The 19,555-nt window shown below is 36.3% G+C and overlaps 1 protein-coding gene across 1 annotated transcript; it reads right to left on the bottom strand.

Annotated features, from left to right (window-relative positions):
- Window positions 1-1,358: 1,358 nt before the first annotated feature.
- LOC139142330 (galactosylceramide sulfotransferase-like) lies at window positions 1,359-14,852 on the bottom strand. Its single transcript, XM_070712238.1, has 3 exons — window positions 14,526-14,852; window positions 10,222-10,340; window positions 1,359-3,546 (listed from the first exon to the last, which is right to left on the bottom strand). The coding sequence occupies exons 1-3, from the start codon at window positions 14,571-14,573 to the stop codon at window positions 2,451-2,453; spliced, it is 1,263 nt and encodes a 420-aa protein (XP_070568339.1). The 5' UTR covers window positions 14,574-14,852; the 3' UTR covers window positions 1,359-2,450.
- Window positions 14,853-19,555: the final 4,703 nt, after the last annotated feature.

The following is a 19,555-nucleotide window of genomic DNA, read 5'->3' on the forward strand; positions in this document are numbered from 1 at the left end:
TACGGTTTCAAGTAAATCTGCGTGGCAGGGCCCAGCCAAACAGAGCGAGGTTTCAAGACTGATGTCAAAGTTATCACTGAAATGCTCAACTAATACCCGGTATATCGTCAAACATTGGAGTATGTGGTGATCGGATTCCCAGCTGTTGGGGACTCATTCGAAGGAAACGTGAACCATGAGTTTTTTGAATAAATTAATAGTAATTTCGCGCGTTTGGGTTTTTTCTGTGGCGAGTGTTCGTTTTTTTTTCTTTTTTTCTTTTTTTTTTTTTTTTTTTTTTTGCTGTGGCGAGTGCTCATTTGTTTTTCCTTTTCACAGGCCCACACGTTTTTTGTATTTGCTCTGTCCGTGGCATTTTTTTTATTTATTTTTTTATTATTTTTTTAGTAGATGATGTCCACTTTTGTCCAGAGCCATTACTTCCGAATTTTTTCTCTGATTTTCTCTGATTTTCTCTCTTTACTGTCAAAGCCGCTGGTGGTTCATATTATATTTTGATTATGTATATACGTTTTTTATGAGACATACTGCTTTTTATTTTCTTAAGTACATAAATAATTTTATGCATGCATGGCTTTTTTTGTCTGATTCTTTTATGATTTTCTGTATGTGGTTCACATTTCAATTTTTTGTAATATTTTTTCCGAGTGGTAGTAGTGGTTTTTAGTGATTTTCTTGTGAATTTTGTGTACGTACCACTGTAAACATATTTTACTTTTTTGTAAAATCAGCACTCATTGCACCTTGACGTGTATGTATGTCGATAAATATGGATGTATGACTTCTTCAAGTCTTTGACAATTGGTCATTTCCCAATTACGCTTTAAAGAATATTCTCAAGTTAAAATGAAGTATTAAATGACATTTCTATCTTTTGTTTTTTAATTATACTTTTCTTACTTATTTCCTTCGTTAAAGACACCGAATTTTTATTTCAATCGAGAAAGACAGTGTATTTTGGCACTGAATCGATAAATATTTATATAACATTTGGCGCGCCGTAGCTTTTGACCAAAGATGAACGAGGCAATGAGTGGGTTCAAAGTCACAAAATGAAAACGAAATTACAGGCATGAAAAAATTACATGCATGAAAAAAATTACAGGTTTAAAAAAAAATTACAGGTAAAAAAAAATGTAGGCATGAAATTTAATTAAAGGTATGACAAAAAAGTACGGGTATGAAAAATATTACAGGTATGAAACAAAATTACAGGCATGAAATAAAAATTACAGGTATGAAAAAAAGTACAGGTATGAAAAAAAATTACAGGCATGAAATAAAAATTACAAGTATTACAATAAATTATAGGCATGAAAAAAATACAGGCATGAAGTAAAAATTACAGGTATAAAAAAAATTACAGGTATGAAAAAAAATAAAACAAATCTACATAACTGTGAATGCGTTAAAATTACAATGCAACTTGTCTGACAAAACAAACAAATTAGCCGTTTAATTACAAAGGTCATCATATGAATGCATTCAAGATGCATTCTTCTCCTTCAAGTCTTACAAGGCTTGAAAACGTTGCGATAAAATCCTCAGTTTTGTTCATCATCTTATAAGTGAAATATAATGTATTCATCCATGAGGAAAGATAACACTTTAATTGCATAACATAGGATTGAAGGGAAACTTTAATCCCAGCAAAAGTAACCGAATTTCGAATATTCTAAATTGTGTATTTTACAAAGGAAGGAATACAATAAATGATGTCAGATGTTGCGTTATTATCATTTTCGATTCCTGCAATTGCTAATCTTTTGATATTGATATTTTTATCGAGAGAAGAGAACAAGGAAAAAGGCTCGTACACAAAAATTCGTAGTATTCTTTATTATTTCTTAAATGCAAGCATTTGAATACACATACGTTACTTCATGTATGAAGGCCCCACCAAATTAAACTTTTTCGTCACTAGACTCGATATTATTCGGAATCGTTTGACATACCTTCGGGCTTTTCCGAAAAAGAAAAACAATAAACGCCTCGAACCTTATCCCAAAGAGTAACTTTCAATAATTTTCAGCCGCTGCAGAAATACTTCAAAATATGCAAAGATTCAAGGAAAATGTTCGCAATTCATTTCCGCGTTTTGTGCCTTAAATAAGTTGGATAGAATGGTTTCAGTTTAACTGGTTAATCACTTTCTGTTTTCTTTCAAGACTAATTAAAATTGCCCTTAATAGGTCAAACTCTATATTTTACAGTTCATTAACACCTTTGTCATGTATGGCCTTAAAAGAGGTAAAATTTTAACATACTGAGGCTTATTATCTTTTGCTTTTAAACAGCAAGTAAAAACCAGGTGACATTTTTTCGTATAATGTTGAACTAACATTGGTGATGACAAATGTGACATAAAGGAATGTTAGTTGACATTGTGACCATACACATATTGTGAATATAAAAGGAACATCGCGGAAGTTGAAGGCTGAAAGCATTGTCTAATGAAAGGTTATGTTCTCGGAATTCACCGTAGAATTTCTTTGTTTTGACGTCACTTTTTGCCTTCCAGCTATCTGCTTAAAGTATGTCGATAAATTCTTGTTCACATCTTTGCAGAGATCACTAGAATTTGCTTTTAACACGTTGTAATATCTAGATTTCACTCGATTCTGTCCTTCAATACATTCATTTCTCAATTCTTCCAAACGCTTTTGAAAGTCGCGTAGATCTGTATAGAATGTTGGGCCATACGACTGTATTTTTCGCCACAAAGTTCGATTGAAGTGCTTATATAAGTACACGTCAGCGTTGTTCCACTGAAGCAGCTTCATCTTCAGATTCTCAGGTATTTCAGTCGGCTCAGAGTGACGAACATTCATCTTAAAGTATAAAATGTCGTTCATATTCCAGCAAAATTGTTTTTTCATAAGTATAAGAGACTCGTCCAGGTATTCCGTTATCAACACAAGATCAAAATCTGCCTCTATTCTAGCAATAAAATCACTGATAAATATTGGGTTGTCCATTTCTCTTAGAGGCAAACCAAGGTCAAAACTTTGCGGGTTTCTGTCCGTTATGTAATAATTTATATTTCTGTTTGCGATAGCGTATTTTAAAGGTTGATTGAGAAATTCGGTTATATATGCAAATTGCCCCTTTGCTGAAATATTAGCTTTCTTCATGAATCTGCGATCAAAGCGAAAGAAACTAAAATGTGATATAAATTGCTGGACTGGTTCTCGGATAATTGTGATATATATTGGTTGTTCATAAATGAGAAAATCTAAAATAGATCTATTACGATAAATCACGTGACCTGCGGATATGTTGAATTTATAATTCTCGTAGTCACCCTGACGAACACCAATTGGCGGATACATGCCGGGCAACGACTTCAATGTTATGGGTACTTGTCTGAAATGGCCCAGTGGTTGTTTGGCGGTAAACAGGAATGACAAGTTCCTATGGTAACCAAACCGATACAAAATGGTAGCCAATGTAGTGCTTCCGGTTTTATGAGTCTTGATATAAACTATGTTCTTCACAGGATGGCAGAAACTTTCAGTCGAAATGACAGCACGAGGTGAAGGTTGTCTGCAAGGTAAAAAGCACATTTTGAATATTATCATTATGCGCTCGTAGTTAGGGGAATTACGAGTTGAGAGGTACCAGTCTGGATCGTTATGCTTTCAGTAACTGAAGCTGACACACAGATAGATAGATAGATAATATTTTATTATAGTGACACGGTTTCATATTCAACACAAGATTCTTATTTTGAAAAAGTACAAGAAATTGTTTGAAACCCCAGCCGAGTTGTCAGCTTATGAGTCACTGGTTCCTATAAATTAAACTAACCACAATGTGCGTCTAGATAACATATTTACAGTATAACATAATTCATAAAGAAAGTATATTAAGTGTTTGAAATTACATTTCTCCTTCTGATATACATTTGGTGAATACACTTAGCAAAGTTTCTGACATAACTGTGTGAGAAAAGTTGAACAAGTTTTTCATTTGATGGCAAATCATGAAGAACATCTGTAATCGAGGTGCGAATATCGTCGTACTGTTCGCAATCAAATATAAAATGAAATTCGTCCTCAACAATATTACAGTTACAGAGTAAACATATTCTCTGATCAATTTGCAAGTTAGAATACCGACCAGTTTCAATCCTCAAAGGTAATGTCCCGTTACGTAATCTTGCCATAACTGAGCGGTATTTATACGGGATATTAAGTAATACATAAGGTTCAACATTGTAATTGTGTTTGAATGTACAATACGTTCTCAATTTCGGTTTCATTAAACAGTTAATTCTCCAGTTTACAGATTCATTTACTTTTAACTTCTGTTTTGCTTTGTCAAGAATAACATTAGTACTAATATTTTGTTCATTTCTAGACTCAAAAATATGTAACAGTCCAGCCTCTTTAAATACAGACTTCGCTCGTTTCGTCCACAATTGGTCGCTTAAAAATACACGTTTGGTCAGTCTAGTGATGGGTAGTCTCTGTAGTCTAGACCACAGCCTTATGACCTCAACTTTACGCCTATATTCACTAGACATCCATCCCATATCACCGTATACTGAAGCGGTAGGACTTGAAGCTCCTACTCCGAGATATGATCGCATTGCACGGTGTTGGATCTTGTCAATACAAGTGATTGAATTTCTATGCCACACTGCCGAAGCGTAATCAAGAATTGGAGCTACTAGCGAATCAAAAAGCTTTGTGTACATCTGATAAGACATTCCACCATACATTTTACATTTGGCAATAATAATTCCAGTAGCTCTTGAGGCAGATTCAGCAAGGCTCTGTGTCATAACATTCACATCAAGATGTTCACTAAAATATACTCCCAAATATTTGTATTTTTCTGTAACATCAATTGACATAGGCCCACAGTGAAATTGAGCTTGTGTACGTGGAAAAGAGTGATTTTTGAAGTGTACCACCAAAGTTTTGTCTTGGCTCAATCTCAGTCTCCACTTTTTACAGTACATGTGTACTATATCAAGCAAGCTTTGTAAATTTTCTTCGGAATCGGCCAGCAAAACAATATCATCAGCGTATAATAGTATGCTAATGGTATCTTCCGCAACTTTAACACCTATACCGGACTGTTTTATTTCTGTTGCCAGGTCATTAATTTAATCTTAATCTTAACAACGATGTAGATTTAACACAACCTTCTACGTTATTGCAAGATGGCGACCATAACGTTACCGTCCAAGGTCTGATCCCAAGTCTCTAGTCTAAGCTCTCTACAGAGTTAAATACATCTTCAAACTTACATAATTACAAAAGTTATCACGTGGTAATTTTCCTGCCAGTCTTTGATTGTTTCGTAAGATTAAATAAGATCACACCATGGAATATCCCATTCTCGATTGTTCTCAATAAAATCTTAACCAATAATGAATTAAACTATCACACTATCTCCTATCTGCTTCTCGTATTCCGAAATTTGCTTCTTATCATTGTCAGTTCATTCGTCACGTGATCAGTCCGTTTATTACAAAGCCGACTGGAAGGTAAACCACAAGCATCGCCGACGTTGGCTGGTCATTCTTGTTCTAAACTCACACACATTTCAAACTTCTTGAGCCATTTCTGTAGACAACCACTCTCTCGTCCGGTGTATCTTCGAGGCATGACGTTAGCACCAACATTAATAATGTCACATTGCCTACCTCGGACGTCCATGTCTGCAAGCCGCCCTCGTCTCTGGTCATAGTTCACCTCTATCCGCTGCGGTGCATCATCGATCAACCGTTACATTTCACCATACAGTCGCTCGTGCTGCTGGTCCAGTGGTCCTTCAGCCGGGTCTGCCATCTCTCTTGCACGCCCTTCGTCGACTCTACCACCAGATCTCAGAAACCTACAGCCGTGCTGCTTCAGTATACTCTGGATTCTCACACCAATTTGTTGCGCTCGTAGTTAGGGGAATTACGAGTAGAGAGGTACCAGTCTGGATCGTAATGCTTTCAGTAACTGAAGCTGACACACAACGATGTAGATTTAACACAACCTTGTACTTTATTGCAAGATGGCGACCGTAACGTTACCGTCCAAGGTCTGATCCCAAGTCTCTAGTCTAAGCTCTCTACAAAGTTAAATACATCTTCAAACTTACATAATTACAAAAGTTATCACGTGGTAATTTTCCCGCCAGTCTTTGATTGTTTCTTAAGATTAAATAAGATCACACCATGGAATATCCCGTTCTCGATTGTTCTCAATGAAATCTTAACCAATAATTAATTAAACTATCACACTATCTCTTATCTGCTTCTCGTACGATCTGAGTCAATGACCTTCACACGTCTTGGCCACGTGAGGGACGCTTCGAGATAAAATCTCTACAGGGAGGGGCGTTATATTATCATTATGAACATGTAAACACAGAGTCAGAAATAGAAAGGGATGACAGCTGGTGACTGTTTTTAGATTTTAGCAGAAGTATTCACCACTTAGAGGAGTGCTCTCTTCGATTTTTGATCCGACCGAGCGCCATGTCGTCATAATCACAGACAGTAATTTTTAAGCTTTCATCAAACTTAGGCTAGGCGCTTGCCCGACCCCGGACGCTACTGAGGAGATATACGGCATAGATTATATGCCCTAGGATGCCCTAGGATTATGACACATTATATGCTTGCATCTGACATGTACTGCAGAAAAGAATTGAAAGCCATGACTGACTTACGTGAATGTTTTTATTGAGTATAACCATGTTGTCTTGTGCACTTTGCACGTTGTTTAAATCATTAACAACGTTGTCCTGGACATAGTGTTGTCCTAGGTATTTAAAATATTATCCTAGGTGTTCATCATGTTGTCCTGGGCTTTCACTATGTTGTAATTGGCATTACAATATTGCATTCAAAATGCTGTCCTAGGCTTCCATTACGTTGCTTAGGCATTCAACATGTTATCATAGGCATTTAATGTTGTCCTAAGCATTATACGATGTTGTTCTGTCAGCTTTCACTCTGTTGTCCTAGGCAATCAACATGTATCATTGACTATCTTTTTACCGGTAGCTTGTAGCCAGAGTTCAGTGTGCAATCATATTGCTATGGTTTCACATTCTTGTTCTACCGTAACGGATCGTCAATGATAGCGTGGGACACGAACATTCTCCTGACCGTACAGATATTCCATCATGGGGAATTCTGTTATAGGCTTGGCGTAAGAGCAGACTGGAGAACTTTCACTGGTCTCAAGACACATTAAATTCCAATCATTAACTCAATAGCTGTCTTAGTTACTTTATATCATTGTAACCAGTAAAAAAACCCAGCCAAGTCAAGAGAGTGAGTACTTACAAGAGCTATTTTAGCTCACGTGTGTGAACACGTGGGCTAATGTCATAGCGATGTCTGTCTGTCTGTCCTGTGTGTGTGTGTGTGTGTGTGTGTGTGTCTGTCTGTCTGTGTCTGTCTGTCTGTCTCTCTGTGTACATGATAACTAACGAACGCGTGAACGGATTCAAGTCAGATTTGTAGACAGGTACCATATGCTACTTGCAAGAACTGATTAGATTTTGGTTAGTGTGGCTTGCATATTAATGAAGTTATGCAATATCGTTTTTTCCGTACAATGGTTTCCCTATGGAGACGGTAATGACAGTGTAGACATATATCAAGAAATACTGCACAAAATTTCATGAAACTTTTCACAGATGACAATCTCAGAACATTATGATGATACTGTGAGTGTCATGTTAATTATCTGCTCATTTGCATATTTAATGAACTTTTGTTATTAGTGACATAACTCTGAAATTCCTGCACCAAACTTGATGATACTTGCAACAAATATTGATCTGATATATATCTAATTATACCTTGAAGCATTGGGCAGTGTCAAGTTAATAAATAGCTCATTTGCATATTTTATGAAGTTTTGTAATTAGTCATATAACTCCGATATAACTGCACCAGATGTGATGAAATCTGCTGCAGATACAGATCCGAGTGATATCTAACTGTGGTGTAAAGCATTTAGTAGTGTGAAGTTAATTAAGGGTTCATTTGCATATTTAATGAACTTTGTAATTTGGTATATAACTCTGAAATTACGGAACCCAAGTCAGTGAAATCGGATACAGACATTGATCTGATAAATATCTAATTGTACTGAGAAGCATTTGGCAGTGTCAAGTTAACAATAGCTCATTTGCATATTTTATGAAGTTTTGTAATTAGTCATATAACTCCGATATAACTGCACCAAATGTGATGAAATCTGCTGCAGATACTTCTCCGACAGATATCTAATTGTGGTGTAAAGCATTTAGTTGTGTGGAGTAAATTAAGGGTTCATTTGCATATTTAATTAACTTTTTAATTAATGATATTACTCCAAAATTACAGCATTAAATTTATGAAACTTGCTAAAGATGTTGATCTGATAAATATCCAATTGTACTGAGAAGCATTGAGCAGTGTCAAGTTAATAAATAGCTCATTTGCATATTTCATGAAGTTTGATAATTAGTCATATAACTCTGAAATAACTGCATCAAATGTGTTGAAAACTTTTGCATATACTGATCCGACAGATATCTAACTTTGTTGTAAAGCATTTAGTAGTGTGAAGTTAATTAAGGGTTCATTTGCATATTTAATGAACTTTGTAATTAGGTATATAACTCTGAAATTACGGCATCAAATTTTGTGAAACGTGCTACAGATATTGATCTGATAAATATTTAATTGTGCTATGAAACATTGAACAGTGTCAAGTTAATTTAGGGCTCATTTGCATATTTAATGAATTTGATGAGATTCGCTACAAATGTTTATCACATCAAGATATATCAGCTGTGAAAGATATTAAGGGGTGACATAAAAGATAATGGATAATTTGCATATTTAATGAACTTTCCTTATTAGGAATATATATCTGATTTGACTTGATCAAAATTGACAAAACTTGGTATTTATATTTAAGATACTATAATTATTATTGAAAGTCATTAAGCATTTTAACTTCATCAAACTCTTAATTTGCATATTTAATGAACTTCTGAAATCAGGGATATTTATTTGACTTGACCAAAATTGATGAAACTTGCTAAGTACATTAACGATACTATGATATAACATTTTTAATGAACTTCTGAAATCAGGGATATTTATTTGAATTGACTTGAATTTATTTGAATAAACTTTCCTGATTGGGGATATATATTTGGATTTAGAATTAATCTGTGCTGAATATTATTCATTATATTGATCATAACACTTTCAATGAAGTTGCAAACATGTGGCAAAGGTTCAAACTTACACATAACTGCAATATAATGAAACACGTGAGCATTTTCAGTTCATATCTGGTTTCTTATTATTTTGCAAGTTCACTCGCTAAGATAACTATGACATCAAATCATTATAGGAGGTGTTCAGTAAGCACATAGTTTAAGTCACAGTTCAAACAAAAATGAAAATTGCAAAATGATCCTTTCAGAAAAAACCCCAAAACCATCACTGTGGGGGAAACTTTTTTCTACTTTACAAACACTGGTGAAAACTACATTAACTATGAATGGTAAACTTTGAAAAAGCGTTCACTCCATTTTGGAAATCACGAGGTCCTTCCAGGTTTCAAATTTAGCTGTAATGTAAACGTAAGTGGAGAAGCAGAATAATCCCCTGTAGTCAGAGACCGGACAGTGCATCTTGACCTTTTAGATAAATAGCGTTTCGTGACAGTACGAATGCAAATACAAGACTTGCAATGCCCTTGTTGGAGTCAAAGTATAATTGCAATTAAAGTTTAAATATTTTAACTGACTGGTTGTGCAATTTAATGAAGTAATGCACTGTATTACAGATTTTAAGAGTTGAAAACATTTTAAACGCCCGGGACAACATGCTTCTGCCAAGAACTATACTAATTGTTTGTGAAGAAGTCACTTATGCTGTTTTGCAGCTTAACACATACAATAACTTCATTGGAGAGATATATACTCAAACAGCTTTTGTCAAAACCTCCAAATTTATGCAAAATATGCTTCGGAACAGATTGCATCTATTTTGTTTAGAGGTGCTCCTTTATACAGCAACAATGCTAAACGTTCTAAGACGATTAAAAACAAGTTAAATATTTAAAATATAAAAATTACTCTTGAAAGATGTCCGTTTTATGGGTGGAAAGGTTGAAAATTTCATCAAAGTCAGTTGGTAAAGGTCAAATCATAATAAAAGTCTGTGTAATCCTCTTTTATATGCGATATAATTACCTTGATCTGTTGGAAGGTAACGGCATCAGCTGACGAAAGGTTGAGTTGTTTTCTACATACAAGCTGAAGAATAGAAAGCCCGAAACAAGGCTTGCTAATACTGATAACATTACTTGTTTCTGAAAGAAATAAAATATATGATCACTTTAGTCAAGGCATTTCGATTTTGCGAAACATTTCCAGTTTGAAACCGGGCGATTAATCGCCCATTTATACGAGATACAGGTTTTAACTAAAACATTTGTCGAAGTCAGTCATCCCTGACTCATACACTGTATGCAACCTGAAGACACTAATTGCCCTAGGAGTTGTGGATGATAGCCGCTGCATACTAGCCTTGCTTGTGAAAAGTTGACATTTTATTATCATGTAAAAGGGGGGGTCACATGAGTGACACTGTCTGCTTTGTGACCGTGCGTGCATGGAATGTTTCTATTTGTTGACGATGAGAACCTTTTGCGACACAATGACATCATAAGTCTCTTAGTGTTTCTGTGTTTGTAGTTGCGGTTGTGATGTCTTCTCTGCTACATTATGTAGTACTCATGTAACACCCATCCCTGTAGAGATTTTATCCCGAAGCGTCCCTCACGTGGCCAAGGCGTGTGAAGGTCATTGACTCAGATCGTACGAGAAGCAGATAAGATATAGTGTGATAGTTTATTAATTATTGGTTAAGATTTCAATGAGAACAATCAAGAACGGGATATTCCATGGTGTGATCTTATTAATCTTAAGAAACTATCAAAGACTGGCGGGAAAATTACCACGTGATAACTTTTGTAATTATGTAAGTTTGAAGATGCATTTAACTTTGTAGAGAGTTTAGACTAGAGAGACTTGGGATCAGACCTTGGACGGTAACGTTACAGTCGCCATCTTGCAATCTATATCTTGGTGTGTCAGCTTCAGTTACTGAAAGCATTACGATCAAGACGTGTACCTCAACTCGTAAATTCCCCTAACTAGGAGCGCAACAATTTGGTGTTAGAATCCGGAGTATACTGAAGCAGCAAGAATATAGGATCTGAGATCTGGTGGTAGATCTGGAGGTGGAGTCAACGGGGGGCGTGCGAGAGAGTTGGCAGACCCGGGTGAAGGACCACTGAACCAGCAGCATGAGCGACTGTATAGTGATATGTAGCGGTTGATCGAAGATGCACCGCAGCGGATGGAGGTGAACTATGACCGGAGAGACGAGGGCGGCTTGCAGACATGGACGTCCGAGGTAGGCAATGTGACATTATTAATGTTGGTGCAAACGTCATGCCTCGAAGACACGCCGGACGAGATATTGGATGTCTACAGAAATGGCTTAAGTAGTTTGAAATGTGTGTGAGTTTGGAACAAGTACGACAAGCCAACGTCAGCGATGCTTGTGGTTCACCTTCCAGTCGGCTTTGTAATACACAGACTGATTACGTGACAAATGAACTGACAATCATAAGAAACAGAATTTCGGAATACACCCACCCATAAAGTGCGACGGCGAAGAACAAGATGCATGACTTTTCAGTTTTGTTGATTGTATTTTCTGGTATTTGGAAACCATTTTTTATAAGGATAATACTCTGGACTTGTATGCAAACGAGGCGTCTTTCTTTTTGAAGGGCTGTTTTGTTTTTTTTTTTGTTTTGTTTGTTTTGATGAAGTTGAAGTTATGTTGTTGTTGAAGAGGTAAGAGTATAGGAGTTTTGGATGTTTTGTTGTTATCTCCCCTCAGTTGGCTAGGAATGCCAGTGCTAGTGATCCGTAAGTGATACAATGGTCCTTAGATTTGACCGAATGGCCTGAGGAATTGAGTTTTTGGAGATGAAGCGATATTGAGGTTTATCGCTTTTATTTTTGGACTTTTCAAAGATGGTTGATGATGTTTTTGTGTCGATGCTTTTGTTGTTTTATGTTTTATGAAGATTTTTGGAGATAGAAAGAGCCCCGAATGTTGGCACAGAAGTTGCTATTTGCTACAGTCTAGTGATGCCTATCGGTCGTTACTATGGTTACCCTAAACCTTTGACCGTGATATCAGAATACACCAAGCAAAATTACGTCATCCTTCTCAATGTCCACCCCCTTTCAGTTCACTCACCCTTCACACAAATTAAAGAAAATTATCACTGATACATGGCACGATTTTCGAATGATTTTCGTCGATTTCCTGTATTTTATGTAGAATAGTTGAACTTTGAGTTTGTAGTTGGATGTATTTTAGTGATTTTATTAGTATTTCTGTAAGTATTTTAGATGCGTTAATGTTAGTCTGTAATTTTGTAGGTGCACGAATAATGACTTTATGCTAACTTGTAAAATATGTGATTTATGCGTATTTTAACCACACTGCCTTACGATTAATGTATTTTTTTTTTATTTTAAGTAGATTGCAATTGTCAGCTATCGCCATGCTTCGTCACTCGTTTTGACCAGCGAGGACGCTGGTTATAAAAAGGTGGGAGAGTGTAACACCCTCCCTGTAGAGATTTTATCTCGAAGCGTCCCTCACGTGGCCAAGGCATGTGAAGGTCATTGACTCAGATCGTACGAGAAGCAGATAAGAGATAGTGTGATAGTTTAATTAATTATTGGTTAAGATTTCAATGAGAACAATCGAGAACGGGATATTCCATGGTGTGATCTTATTAATCTTAAGAAACTATCAAAGACTGGCGGGAAAATTACCACGTGATAACTTTTGTAATTATGTAAGTTTGAAGATGCATTTAACTTTGTAGAGAGTTTAGACTAGAGAGACTTAGGATCAGACCTTGGACGGTAACGTTACGGTCGCCATCTTGCAATAAAGTACAAGGTTGTGTTACAATCTACATCTTGGTGTGTCAGCTTCAGTTACTGAAAGCAACACTCATGCTGAATTTAAAAGACTGATGCCATGTTGTTTGTCGCGGAATCAATGCTACAAAAAAGAATGGCTCAGATATCTGTATGGTTTAATGAAGAAATCCTGAGCTTGCGAGAACTACAGTATATTTGTTAAACAAGTCATATACGAAAACATCAGTTGCATTTTTTTTCAATTGAGACAATTTCCTTTCGAAGAATGCTTGTAGCACAAAAATAAGAAAAACCCATTTCCTTGCTGAAGTTGCCATGGTGGGCGACATTGTGATGCAAAACCAAGCCATGGCTGGTACTTTGCGACGAAATACCTCTTTACGGCAATCACATTAACAAGGTGGTTGCTTGTCGTCATTTGGGTGCAGTATATCATAAAAAGGGCACAATTAGCTGGACAAAAGAGCCTGGCAGGATACACAATGAAACCATGACGCCTCTGTTCTGCATAATTGTTTTTAAGACAACAAGAAAAGAAAGTGCCTGTTCTGACTCATCCTAATCAGTTTATTAAGTCATTCAATAAGTTCAAAACGTTTTAATCACGTACAGTGTAGTTTGTGTGCTTAGGTCGTCAGTGAAAATCAGCAAACCATAACACACCAAACTACATGTATGTAAACGAGAAGTAATTTATGCCCAAGCAGAAGTCCTCGAGTAACACCACCAGATATGCCCTCTTTGGAGTCTGTATACCTATATATACTGGTACCTGAGAAATGAATTGTTCAGCATCTGTGTGCTACCCCTAGAACCCAACAACAGGGTATCCCTCTGTGACTACAATACTTCAACTAAAGGGAATAAAAGCTCTGTTCTGCTTGGAGTTGAGGGCTGTTCGAAAATTTGTAAATAGTTTTACCCCGTATAGAGTGTATATACCTCGGGTGACCTCTCACTTTCTCGATTACGTACCATACAACTATTGCATATACACGAAATACCATGCCGCTACCAAAGTTACATGGTAGCTTCCTGGTTATTTTAAGGTTAACATAATTACGGTTGCATGATTCCCAATGTCATGATCTTGATAGATAAAGACACTTTACATTTGCCAATTCGTCTCTCCTGGGCGTGACAGAATTTGACCTGTGAACTCTGATTCTTGTGAAGTAATAGTTGGAAAAGAATTGTCACATATATTCTTCAATGAAACATATATGGAGACCATTTTGACATCACCATGAACGGGAAGGGTATCTTTTGACACCACAAGGTAAATGTAAGCTTCATGAAAAAAGCTGTTAAAAACTGGAATATTTGTTGCAACTGTAAGGCGTTGAAGCACTCTAACAGGAAAGTGCCAACGACGGTGTACCATCACCCTTTAATCAATCCTCTCCCTTTAGTCATCACATAATCTACTTAACTGCTCATGTGCCGCATACATTGGGAAGAATCAGAAAATATACACAAAAATGGGTTGGAGGATGAAAATCTTAAATTCTCACCTTATTCAAGAATTTCAGAATCTTCGACTTAAACGCCATTTGTTGCATATTGTATCAAACTACAACTCCACTCCCGTGATTGGTATTATTTTGTTGACTCTTGCAGCGGATTACGAAGTTGTTGAGATCTGCCCAAGACATGTAGCATATTTTCGTCTCTTTTTTTCGTTGAAAATTGATTGAACAATCAATCTATGGATTCTTTCAAGCTTGTTGTTGGTTCCTGTTCTGCAACATACTTATTACGTGGAAACGACGCAGTGGCAGACAGTTATGGTCCAGAAGATGGGAGGGTGCAGTTTATACCGTCTATTGAATCATGATGGTGACGTTTTTTTCTATTTAAAAGAAAGGTTAAAGAACCAATACATGACTCAATTTCCATTAAACTTAACAAACTCGTTCGGGCTGCACTCTCGGCTCAACTAGGTTGCTAGTTGTTAAAAGGAATAGAGCGACAAGACGGGTATAGAAAGAAGCTTAAGGGAACAGAATCCATTTCATGACTGAAACTTAGAGAGTTTCCGTACGATGCTCCAATTAAATCAAATTTTCCAGTATTAGACTTAACACAAGTCTTCATAGTTTTGAAATATCATGAACATATAAAAGTCTGATTTGGCTAACGATTCATTTGCAAATTCTTATAATGCGAAAAACAAAGAATGCATTTAGTAGACGTGTGGTACTATTCCTGTTTTGGAGGAGGCAGTTCGGGTTTTAAGATACACTTGAAATGATTGTTCTGTAGTGAGATAAACGTTTTGTTTTAGGTTGTGTTGGCAGTGTGTAAACTTAGCTGCGTGTAAGCCTACAGAGATCATGAGACAATGCTTTTTTTAATCAAATTTGACCTGTGAATGTGTTGCTAATTTGTCAGCTAGATACTTACTTTACTAATACTTCATTAGAATGCAAGTGAAATCTTGCTTTCAAAAGTTTGCTTTTAGTGATGTCAAGCACAACGCCCCTAAATCCTTCCATAGTACAGCAGGCTATTATTGCCAGCGGCAAACCCACTCAATGATTTATTCAGGACAGGTCAACCAACGAATGTTAGTCAAAGCTAGTCCCTTCATACGGTTTCTACTGCCTGAATGATTTCATTTTGAGAACAAGGGCATCCTACGTGGCAATAGGCGTTGTTGTAATGCACGAATCCCTGCTAAGCTGTCACGGCTATCAACCCTGCCACTGCATGTAATCCTTGTTGTTGTTTGTTTGCTGTTGTTGCTGTTTTTGTTTTGTTGTTGTTGTTGTTTTTGCAAATAAAACTGTTGCCTTTGCTTTCCAACAGCCTTGTTGAATGTAAGACAGATATTTTTAATTATTAACTAAAATCTGCGAATGCAGTTGATTAGTAACGTAATATGACCAAGACAGCTATTATCTGTCAGCTTTGACAGTCGCCCTTCAAAGTTTCAATCTGTAGGCTATTGTAAGCTCAGTGTACGCACAGAATGTGTGAGATGCAATGCGATGATGCAACATGTGCATATTCATAATTTCTATTGATTGCTTACCTTGACATGAACTTCAATTTTACGGGGCCATATGCTACGAGAAACGGAACTGTTTTGGGGCGATTCACAAGCGCTAGAGGGAAACAAACGCATTTTGTATCTTGTAATTACGTATTTTGCAAACACACATAGTCAAGATTCCTTACTGAACAATCGATAGACACTCATCTCAAGCTTTTCCGGTCTATCGTTCGGCCCCGAAAACATTCCGACTGACCTACCTATACTCGGTTAACTATTGACACAAATATTTTACTGCTAAATGCAGGCATTTTTCGGCGGTATATCGAAATCATCAGAGATCATTTAGACTTGGAATTTTGTACTTCGTTAAATTTAAAAAGATACTACCAAAAATCATTAAAGCAAATTCTCAAATGAACACATGAAGCTTTAGGAAATGCAAGCCCTAAAATCGAGCGTTTTATATTTCCGGCCAAATTTTCTCCCTAGAATGTTTAACCAGATTTCTTCAACAATCATGATAAAAGTAAAGGGTGGTCATAGTGCAAAATTCGGTTTCAGAGAAACAAATTGTGCAAAAACTCATGGATTTTTAAGTCCCAAGATTTCCATGGAAACCGAGATGCCGAAATCTTTATTGCTAAAGTCAGAAAATACAGAAAGTTCAATATATCAGGTAAACGTCGAGACGTCAGTGAATCTCGTGTACCACGATATCGGCCATAGCAATCGCTTCTCAGTTGCTTGTTGAGTGACCTCAAAAACTCATCATGATTTTTTTCCTGAGCAAGTTTTGAACGAAACATTTGTCAACGTTCGACTGCCATCAACAACAAACCGGGGTCATCTTCGTTATTAAAGGAAGTAAGACCAAGCCCTTGTCGAACTATATATGATGTAGCGGGAATTCAACGAGCCATCCTCAGACACACGTAGAGGTAGAGTCTTTACAAGATCGGGATACAGTTGCCCACTTGTTCTACAATCTACTCGCCTTGAATTGATGAATATTTCAACTGTTCAGATATCTTACAAGATGTTACTGTGACCACGACTCTCAGTTTATCAAAACTCTACCAGCCTAATCAAAACGTGACATTTTGGGGATATGGCTGAACGGTTCTGTCTGTTGCTTCTCCACTAGGTGAGTGAATGCAGTATGTTGTTGGTTCGAACCCCGATTGAAGCCACCGTATTTCATTCCAATGCGTGAAATCGCTTAGGAACTGGACAGAAATTATAGGGGCGGTGTTTTTTAAAAATAACGCTGCGCGAAAAGTAGTGACCCTCCCCTTGCTCGTCACAGTCCGTATTAATAATAATAAAACTTGACATGTACTTTCTCATGAAATTTCAAAGAATACTAAAAAATAATCACTTATGTGAAATTACAATATCATGTTTGTTCATCACATTTACTCTTTCAAACGCCCTGTTCTCATCATGTATATTTATATCAAAATGCAGAACATTTATAAAAGCACAGATTTAATTAGTTTTGTATTATAAAAAATATATTCATTTTCCCTCATAGACTACAATGTAGAGTTAATCAACATTTATCTGAAATTCCAAAATCATTTTTCTTGCACACACATGCACTTGTATCCACCGTAATCTAATTGAGTACATTAATATCAATTATTAAATGTATATAAATATCACATAGATTTACCGAAATTTGTATTGGAAAATTGTTCATAGTTTCCTCATACACGACAATGTAATATATAATTAACATGTCAAAAAAAATCGAAAATCAAAGCTCTTGTAGACACATGAACTTGTAACCACCCTAGTCTAACCAAGTACAGTAATATTAATAATCAGGCGTCTATAAATACACAGATTTAGCTAGTTTTGTATAAGAAAAATCATTCATAGTTTTCTCATAGGCTACAACGTCTAGTGAATCAACATTTTTTATGGAATCCAAAAATGAAATTTCTTGCACAAACATGTACTTTTCACTTCAAACCAAAGTACATTTTAATAAACAATCACACATACAAAAATGTACAATATAACTTGTTTTGTAGGGGAAAATGTTAATAGTTTTCCTAATAGATTCCAAATATTATGATTTGATGTTTTTGGGTGAAGCACTCTATTGTCCACATCTTGCCATCTTATGGTTGTAATAGTTGCGCAAAAAACGATCACCCATCCTGAAGGCATGCATGAAATCTTAATACCCTTCAAAAATGCGTGCGCGAAAAATAGCGACCCACACCAAAAATACACAACCATACCCCCTCTAATTTCCGTCCAGTTCTTTACATAAAATATACGGCCGTTTTCAGGGCGGGCATTATTATTCAGCAAAAAGTTTTTATTTTTTGCACGCAAATATAGTCTAAGCGTACACGTGGTTTGTTAACATCTTTATTGTTCTCGTATCAGTCGTATGCACAGCAAATGTTTGAGTATTTTATACCTCTGCGCGCCACTGTATGATTGATTATTGTTTAAATCACGGAATGACTGTTTAACACGGGTTTTTCCGTTTTTTCCGAAAGCGACTTTTCGTCCTAATTTAAAAACTCTGTACGATTTCGCGGATACTTGTATGATCTAAGTGTTTATGCAACAGTCTATGTTCATGGTATGCCTACAATTTTTGTTTGAGAATCGTTTAGGCTGATTTTCACTGACCGGCCGTCGACCTCGTTATTCTCAGTTATCACTCAAGCGCCATTATGAATGTTCAATGAGTTGGGGGTCTTTCATATCCTACTCAGGGGGTAAAGGCTTGATTGCCAATCAACAGAAAAAGCAGATCAAATTAATATTGTGAAAATTTAAGTGTAGGAGAAAGTCAAAGGCATATTTTACCCTTAAAGTATACTGTCACCTGTTTCAATTTTGCAACAGTTACCATGGAAAGAGAAAATCTAATCACAGATTAAAGCGCGTGGCCGCTTTTTAAAAACAGTGCCCTCACATGGGCATTTTGAATACCAAGGAACGCCCCTTTGACCATATATGGGCATATCTAGATTACAGGTGACTGTATACCTTTATTGGATTGACGCAAACAAATCAGTACCGGTGAAATGAAAACATCGCCTGGGCGAAACTTGAAGGACGTATAGCAGACCAGATCATGAGATTAATAGATTAATCTTTAAAGTGTGTAGTGACATCTTTTATTTCTGATGAAAAACAAATTCTTTTAAAAACGAATTTACTTAAATACATGATGGGCGAATAAACAACACACACACCGCCATTATCAATAACTCATAACGACACAAAAATAAAATGTAAAAATAAATGCTAAAATCACACAATCAAATAGCAAAAGATTACCAATGAATTAAAAATATGTATATACGGAACCACAGCGAACCACATGCAGACACAGGATTTCATGAATGGCGCATTAAATATCAGAAAATAAAGAATCCTGCTAATAAACCTTGTTCTGTGTACGAGCCTTTTCTTGTTCTCTCCTCTCGCCACTATATTTCCTCGTTCTCTTTATGTGAGTCAATTACGGTTCAGTGGTAATTATAACACACCTCATCCGCAGTCTGTATT

This window comes from Ptychodera flava, chromosome 10, assembly GCF_041260155.1.
Source record: "Ptychodera flava strain L36383 chromosome 10, AS_Pfla_20210202, whole genome shotgun sequence".
Lineage (NCBI taxonomy): Eukaryota > Metazoa > Hemichordata > Enteropneusta > Ptychoderidae > Ptychodera > Ptychodera flava.